We start from the raw sequence: 9,337 nt of genomic DNA on the forward strand, positions 1-9,337 counted from the left end.
GAAAAACAGCTAATACAAAGTAAGTGAAGAGAAAGGAAAAACAAATGAAAGCGCTACAATAATCATTTCAAATTACAACAGATTTTTTTAACCCTAGATACACTGACATAAAGTAAGTGTAATCGAAAAGAAAGGGAAAAAGAAACGAAAGCACTACAATTATCATTTCAAGTTTTCGTTGTCGATATTCGGGATATAAGGTATACACGCATTCGTTGACTCGAAGACGATTTTTCGATGTAGAGAATTGGTCGTGTGGGGATGCAATCCCGTATGAATTCGGATCGAATCCCGATTTCTCCATACTCATCTAACATCATCTAACATCATCGAGGGGATATTCGCGTCGACAAACGAACGCACGGTCGTTAAGAATCGATTTTTTTTATATATATATATATAGTACAAACAGTAGACAAGTATAGCTTGTAGGTATTCAAAGTAGAAAGTGTAAAGTATCACAAGAATTACAATAATCGTAATAATTACATTATATCTCACAAAGATCGAGCTTTCGCCCTTACCATATCGATCGCACAATAATAATAAGCGCTTTCGGTCGCGTCTGTGCCCGGACGCGCTTCAATAGATACACGCACCTAAGTTTATGCATCAATCGGAGGGGACTTCCCGTCGAGCGTTGGAATTTGTCCGTAAATACGATCAGTCTTTGACACAATAATTATAACGATACAATACCATCGATAGAGCGAAGCCGTGACAGAGATTCATTTGCATGGTTCGAAACGTACAAAGACGAGGACACTTATATCGGCCACCGGCTCAAAACTTGAAACATGGCCGATCGTAACGTGGTAGCACACAGCGGAGACGAGGGTCTCCGCGAAACGCTCTGCAAAAAAGACTTCAAAAGGGAGGAAACAAACATTATTTCAGCATAGCCTAGAAAATGCAACGGGGCAAAAATACTTATCGAGATACGGGATGTCCGGTGAAGTATTCGGCGAACATCGTTTACGCGTTCGAGCGGATCGTTTATAATAAAATGTGTTTGCCGAATTCTTCAACGAACGCAATTTATACTGAAAAAAAGCACAGCACGATCACTGCACGCTAAATCGCTCGACAGCGAGCTCGCGCAACGGCGTTAACAACGCGATTCTTGTTCTTTCTATAACGATACATCTAAATGTTCATTTTTAACAGAATACAAAATTTTGAAACGCGTTGCACCGGAATCGAAGCGCTCGACGATAATAAACTCGTACGCGACGCTCGACTGTAATAAACTCGTACGCGACGCTCAACGATGAGTGAATGCAACAAGGTCTCCACAAATGCACAAATTTCTCTGCCATAAATGCACAGAAAGCAGCTCCGGTACTAGTGGGTATACCTCTTAAGGGCTCACAGCAGTGTAAACATGATCTGGAATCGGATTACTCGGTGAGACAATTTAATGCAACGGTGAAACTTTTTTATTACCAACTTTTTTGTCGTGAAACTTTTACCATCATATTCCTGACATCTTTCTGATTAAAATGAGACCAAACACGACGTAATTCGCACCATATTTACTTGTAACAACTCATTATGTATCATGTATCTGTGCATATATCGTAGAACACTAACTAAAAAAAGATGCATGGTAAACATCATCCGAATTATATCGTGTTTGGTCTCATTTTAATCAGAAAAATGTGAGGAATGTAATGGTAACAGTTTTACGACAAAAACTTAATTATAAAAAAGTTTCACCGTTGCATTAAATTGTCTCACCGACATACCTCAGTGTTTTCGCTCCGTTCTCTTCTTTATTCGCTGTCCTCTACGTTCGAAGCTCGTCGGCAAACGAGAATATACGAACTCTACGATAATTGCACAAGGTCAGTCCCCGAGCTTGTGCATTTATGGAGACTTCACTGTAAATTGGAGCGATTATTAATCTGTCTTACGATTATGTAATCGGTGGCAAGAACGAGGCACGCAAAAAGTAAGAAGCAAACGTTAACTGCGATACGAAACAGGATGCATCGAAATCAGGAATGCTCGGTAGCAATAGGACCAATCCGATGACATGATTGTTGATACAGATACGTATCATTTCAATCAGAACAAGTAGTCGTTGGTGTTTCAGCGAGACTATATTTTACACATTTTGTACCATTGATAAAATGCAGACATCAAGTATCGGTATAACAAAGACTTTGAGGAAACAACGATGTAAGCTGATCTAATATCACAGCTGGAGAGTGTAAGAATAACTTCCAATTAGAGCTGTAAAGTAATGATTACTTTTGTACCCATTACAATTTGAAATAATTGCTTTTGAATTAGGAAATAGTTATTTAACTAATTCTTGATTACTTTGTTTTTAGTAATTATGCAATACCTTATTCTTAATTACTGAGTAATTGAATTACTTTTTAATAATTACTTACAAGTATTCAGGAACTAATTAAAAGCTATCGCAAATCTAAAGTAGTAAAAAATACCTAAAAATAATTAAAAGGTAATTAAATTACAACTACTTTTTAATTACTTTTAGGTATTTTCAACTACTTTAGATTTGAGACACCTTTTAATTACTTTCTAGACAGTTATAAGTAGTCATTAGAAAGTAATTGGATTACTGGTAGTAGTTAAGTAACTCCAATGAGTAATTGTAATGGCAACTATTTTATTACTTGGTCAAAGTAATCATTACGTAATGGTAATTAAGAATTTACAGCTCTGCTTCCAATAAACGTTTGTCTAAATAATAATTTCAATAAAACGTTGCTTCCACAGTATGATTCCGCTGAACAATTGACACTCGTTAACACGTTGACTGCCACGTCAGTTTCGCAAATCTAAAGGATTCATCGACATTTGATCAAGTTTATGAAAACAAAAATTTACGATAATTCGACGATTTCTGACAGTAGAAGCGATATTTAAAATTTTAGTATTAAAATTAAAAGTATTAGAACCCGTTCAATGTAAACGATTTCGAAACTCGTTGTTGGTTTAAGATGGTTGTTAGTGATAACCGTCATAACAGTCAATGTATCAATTGTAGATTGAAGATGACCACGTTGCAATCGTTCACTTATAATTCTATTTAAAATTGCAAGCAGTTACGCAAAGTTGAAACAGTCGATACGTATCGATACAACGCTCATCATGTCTCGATAAGCCTCAAACCGTTCGCAATAATTCTACTCGATGGTTTTGCGACGCAAAAGAATCAATTTATAACGTCCAATACACCGATGGTATCTAAACACGCCTCGGTCCCATCGCTAACGTTCGATAAATAATCTATCGGCTCCACTATACGTTTGCTGGTACATGGAAAACGCAGTTGCGATTTTCAGACGATGTTCAACGATTAAATAAACATAATTGTCCAATTATGACCCAACACGTCCGCTCGCGAAGGTACACGCGCCTACGAATTCCCTTAGGCCATTAAATTCATTTTGACATTTGAAATTGAAACGAACGATCGTTACCCTGCGAAACTTACTTAGCTGTGTGCTTATGTCGGTGTCGGTTGTGGCTGAGGTGAACTGGTGACCGATGGGTTCGCGATCGGCCTATGAAACCGATCGAATAATTGCTCTAACGTCAACACCACCCCAAACCCGGTCCCTGGATCCATGTTAATAAAGGTATCCAAGTTATCCTTGCTCCCTAGAACGATTGAAAATAAATATGCACATTGGGTAAAAGGGACAGTTCGAGCAATGTAGTCTAGGTGCATGCCTTGAGCGGGGTTTCTACTTTGATGGATTAAAAACAACCGAATCACCTGATTATTTTTGTCCATTTTACGAAAGTGTGCACCTGTGTACCGTATAAATTTCATTACAAAATTCGTAAAATTAACGAAGTAACGAAGTGGAAACAAAGCGTTGGTAGAGAGCGTTTTATCTCTTTCTAAGAGCCCCGGAAAATAATTGACCTTTTTTTTTTTGTTTGTGCACCATTTCGCAAGAAACCGGTATTTTCAAATTTCCATACGCTGTCCCATAGCTTTGGCAATATATTTACAGAAAATGTTCGATTTTATGTTCTAAGTTGAAAGACGTGTGCTCGATCCTTTCGCCAGTTTGAGGCATCGCGTAAAAGGTGATTCGAAATTTTTCGATACTCAAGCCGGAATTTTAGAAGAAAAATATATAAAAAAAATTCTGTTTGTACAAATTAATATCCATTTAATGAAATACCCTACTTGAATTTTTCACTGCTTTTAATGAATTTCTGGAAAAAATTCTCGAAAATAGCTTACTTTTAGGAGACCTGGAGTGGCCTTACTTCTTAATAGGAATAAAAGAGAAGCAATTTTCTTATTGCACGATATAGCACAGTAGAACCCCGTTTATTGCAATCTTGATTATTGCATGTGAGCTTCGTTCGTTGAAATGCGTTGGCAAGTGGAAGAGACGGTTGCTTAGACATAAAAAGCTCACCCTGACATAGGAATCTCTTACAAGAATTTCATTACAAAAGCCAGCTGTTTTTCAAGTAAAATTAGGATAAGAAGCCGCGAATGAGTGGAACCAGTGATCATAAATAAAGAAAATATGCTGTGTAAATAAGGCTCCTTTCCATTGGATTGGCTACGACGATTACAATAAAGACTGGATAAGTGTAAGACAGGATTGATTGGATAAATGCAAGATTACTAATAATGCGTAATATGACCCTTTTTGTTTATTTTTTAAGGTGAATGAGAACTAAGTCTCCTATTTCACCACTATGTGTTTGTTCATTCCAATTTCTCTTTTTCTTTTAATGTTTTTTTTATTTTTTCATTGCTTATCTTGTGATATACAGGGTGTCCCAGCCTTAGTGATACAGCGCTCTAACTCCAAAACTATCGGCCGAATGCAAAATTTCAACTATGGAAATTGCATGGTAAAATGAGGCTCATGTTTCGAATAGAAGGAATTTTTGTTAACTTTGTTATTTAACGAGATATGATGGTCGAATTTCGTTTTTCAAATGGAACTATATATATTTTTTTTATACCATTCGATAGTACTTTTCAAGACGAATTCATTAAGCTTTAATGTATTTACCCGATTTTTATTAGTTTTCAAGCTATAACGCTTCAAAGTTTGCTAATTTTCAAGGAAAAATCTTGAATCGGTCCCGGGCGGTCCCATTGATGCAGTAAGCACCATGGGGTTGTTAAAATCGATACCACGGGTCTTGTTTGGGATTCCAGGCCCAAGGAAGTATATTGCCATGGTACAAAATTGAAAAAAAAAAATGATTACAGTAGTCTCCATAAATGCACAAATATCTCTACCATAAATGCACTGAAATTTAATGCAACTGTGGAACTTCTTTATTATTAACTTTTTTTTATGTAAAACTTTTACCATTACATTCCTAACATTTTTCTGATTAAAATGCGACGCAACACGACCCAATTCGCTACATATTCACTTGTAACAACTTATTATGTATCGTACATAAATGTTACATGTTAAATAACAAAGTTAACAAAAATTCCTTCTCGCTGAAACATGAGCCCCACTTTACCATGCAATTTCCATAAAAATGTTAGGAATGTGATGATAAAAGTTTTACATAAAAAAAAGTTAATAATAAAGAAGTTCCACAGTTGCATTAAATTTCAGTGCATTTATGGTAGAGATATTTGTGCATTTATGGGGACTTTACTGTAATCATTTTTTTTTTTCAATTTTGTACCATGGCAATATACTTCCTTGGGCCTGGAATCCCAAACGAGACCCGTGGTATCGATTTTAACAACCCCATGGTGCTTACTGCATCAATGGGACCGCCCGGGACCGATTCAAGATTTTTCCTTGAAAATTAGCAAACTTTGAAGCGTTATAGCTTGAAAACTAATAAAAATCGGGTAAATACATTAAAGCTTAATGAATTCGTCTTGAAAAGTACTATCGCATGGTATAAAAAAAATATATATAGTTCCATTTGAAAAACGAAACTTGACCATCATATCTCGTTAAATAACAAAGTTAACAAAAATTCCTTCTATTCGAAACATGAGCCTCATTTTACCATGCAATTTCCATAGTTGAAATTTTGCATTCGGCCGATAGTTTTGAAGTTAGAGCGCTGTATCACTAAGGCTGGGACACCCTGTATTTTTTCTGTAATTAACCCTTTTAGTGCCGGGAGACGATATATCGGCTCCTGCTAAACTGGCGAGAAGTGCCAAAGCCGATTTATTGGCCCGCCCGCGCGTGGCGCTTTACTATTCGCATTGCGGGCGAAATAATCCAAATAAATTTGTACTGGTGTCATTGTTTTGTTTTTTATTTCGTCCTGAATATACTGCTTTTCGAATCATGTAAATATTGTTTCTCGTTTGGCTTTTATGAGCATTTTCCCAAACCCTGGTAAAACTGTGAAATTCGGCCGGTTATTCTCGCATAGGCACCTATTTTTCGCCCGGCACTAAAAGGGTTAATCGAGGTTTTACTGCATGCTCTTTCTTTTTCTGCGGTCTGCGGAATCTAGTTTGAGTAAATAATCCTCCGTTAACCGGTTCTACCGAACGTACTTGGTGTTGATATCGGAGGATGATCCGGCGGCGTCTTGATCCATGTGCCATCCTCTCGTTTCATGTGATGCCGATCCGACGCGAACTCCCGCAAGTACACGCTGGCTGGCAACACTCTGAATCTTCTATGATATTCTGGCGACACCACTTCTTCCGATCTAAACGTTTCCATCGCGTACTTCCAGAAATGCGTAGGAAATGGCAACACGCTATCTAAATCGTATACGACCGCCCTTTCGTCGGGTGCGTAGATAAAGAATACGTGGAAGTCCTACGGATGTAATAAACAAACACGTTGCTTTTCACCGTACAGCTTTTTCCATCGCACGTAGATCCTTAACCCTTTCGCTGTTTTTCTTCCCTTCTTTTTTTTCCGTCGGCTACGATAAGTCTCCACGAAATCACGAAATTCAAGTGATCATATCTAGCAAACCGAACGGTATATTGAACGCATATTTTACATAGATGTGTATTAAGATGTAAATTGTAAGTTTTCAAAGTTATGAGACGGTCTGAACTGTTATCATTTTTTATCAAACCACCTTAAGATGAGGAACAAATGAAAAATAAACCCTATTCATCCGTTACAGGTTGAATGAACATTAGAAATTACATTATGACAATGCAAGACAAATAAAATCAAAGATTTAATCGCTTAGGTTGTTCTGCGTTGGACTACATTAACTACTCGTTAATTGAATAAAATTTTGGCCATCTCTGGTATTTGCGCCGCAATTTGAATTAAATTTGCTAACATTTCTTTCCTTCTTCTATCTTCGTTAGACTACCGACTACAAATTCGAATTAAGAACTCCATATTACAATTAATGTAATACCTAGTATTAGAAGTCGATGAATTTATCCAAACAAATGCCATTATATTATTGATAAAAACAGCGCCGCAATTTGAATGAAATTTGCTAACATTTCTCTCCTTCTTCTATGTTTGTTAGATTATCAATTACAAATTCGTTAGACTACCGATTACAAATTCGAATTAAGAACTTTATATTACAATTAATGTGATACCTTATATTAGAAGTCGATGAATGTATTCAAACAAATGCCATTTTGGATAAAAACATACAAGATTCCACTTTGAACAAATAATTTGTCTATTAAATTTCCCCTACCACATCACTTACAACAAAATTATTTATTCCATACAATTTGTCCCTTTGAAGTAACTTTCGTATAAATATTTATTAGGTAAGTATCTTGATAGGTTTATCCCCTCGTGAGATATTTAACCACTCTGATTTAGACGAAACACCATGTATATTAAACTTAAACTAAATTAGTTAATATGTGAGAAAAGGTTGTCCGAGCACTTTTTGCGAACCATTATTTTGACACTTTGTGAATTAAAAAATGTTTTTCACCACAATTCTTTACACGAATTTTGCCAAGGTTTTTTGGATAACTGATCGAAGAATTGTTTGACACTGAAATTTAATTGTATGTTGATGAAGATAAGTTATACAAAAAAAAAACTAATGTGGAAGGTCCGACTTTGAACACTTTCGTCTAGTAACAATAAAAAGAAATATATAGAACCAGTGTGTAGCACATTTCATATTAATGTATTGACGTTAAAAGAATAAAACAGATATTATTGACAAGACTGTGACAGTGGATTGAATATTCTGTGCTTTAATATTTATCGCGATAATTACTAGACTGCAACATTTCATCCGTTTATGAAACGCGGGAAACTCGCGCAAATTATAGACTGATCAATATTTCATAAATTAATATAATACTATTAATATTTTATGCCGCACAAGCGCATATGTTCTGCATTTTCATATTCATGTACTCCATAAATATTTGAAATCCTTAGTTTAGTAAAAACAATCTAAACACGAAACGTATTCTTTTGGATATTATCAGAATATTTGTAATAATTACGATCAATTAAAATTATATAAAAGCAATCATGATTTGAACTATATTTTATCATTTTGCACTGGGAATAATTTGCATTTGGGAATTATTCCCAAATAATCTTTCTTGGCATATGAAGAGGCATTCATGAAAGAGAGAAAAAAATTTCTCTTGCCATTTTTTTCTGTATTTTTGATTGAGTATACATAATCATGCCAAACACTTCCGGATTGTTCCAGAGGACAATAGAATTGACGAAATGTTAATATTACAGCAAAGTCATATTCCCGATCGCTGTTAATAATTAACATTTGTCAGAAATTAATTTCTAGTTATTTCAGGTAACAGATATAACGATATATAGAAATTCTTTACGATTACTGTGTTCGATGAATACTTATTCTAAACCGTGATTCTTATTAATATTTAATCGAAGACTGAATGATACTATATGCATTGTAAATATTCAATTAATTCGAAGATGTACATATTTCATGCATTTTAAAGTTTCAGATTATTATACCAATGTTATTCGAGAAAGCAATATTTTCGAACCTAAAAAGTTGAGAATAAAATAAGTAATATTGAGATATTTTTCTATATTTTAATATATATTGATTGGACCAATTAAAACTTAATATCTCCGACATAATTAAACATTTGTGATACAGTATCATTCAGTGTTCGATTAAACATTAATAACAATTACGGTTTAGAATAGGTATTCATTCGAGACATTAACCGTGAGAAATTTGTCAATATTTTAATATCTATTGATTGGACCAACTAAATATTAATTTCTGACAATAGTTATATTAATTCTTAACAATACTTATTATTTAAACAATTATGGGAGTATGATTTTGCTGTGATAATACAAAATGAGTATTATATATTCCACTAACTAAATCTATCCACTGTCTTTCTTTCATTTTTGTT

The 9,337-nt window shown here is 34.9% G+C and overlaps 2 protein-coding genes across 2 annotated transcripts in view; both read right to left on the reverse strand.

The window, feature by feature from the left end:
* Window positions 1–9,337, reverse strand: part of LOC128875423 (cyclin-dependent kinase 4-like) — a 125,160-nt gene that overhangs the window by 110,786 nt on the left and 5,037 nt on the right. The gene's annotated exons all lie outside the window — the stretch shown is intronic.
* Window positions 7–9,337, reverse strand: part of LOC128875429 (protein N-terminal glutamine amidohydrolase-like) — an 18,653-nt gene continuing 9,322 nt past the window's right edge. The window contains exons 4-5 of the mRNA XM_054121003.1: window positions 6,512–6,782; window positions 7–3,639 (exon numbers count right to left, since the gene is read on the reverse strand). Of these exons, the coding sequence (XP_053976978.1) occupies window positions 3,485–3,639; window positions 6,512–6,782 (426 nt within the window). The 3' untranslated portion in view covers window positions 7–3,484. The remainder of the gene's footprint in view (window positions 3,640–6,511; window positions 6,783–9,337) is intronic.

Source organism: Hylaeus volcanicus, chromosome 4 (genome assembly GCF_026283585.1).
Source record: "Hylaeus volcanicus isolate JK05 chromosome 4, UHH_iyHylVolc1.0_haploid, whole genome shotgun sequence".
In the NCBI taxonomy this organism is placed as follows: domain Eukaryota; kingdom Metazoa; phylum Arthropoda; class Insecta; order Hymenoptera; family Colletidae; genus Hylaeus; species Hylaeus volcanicus.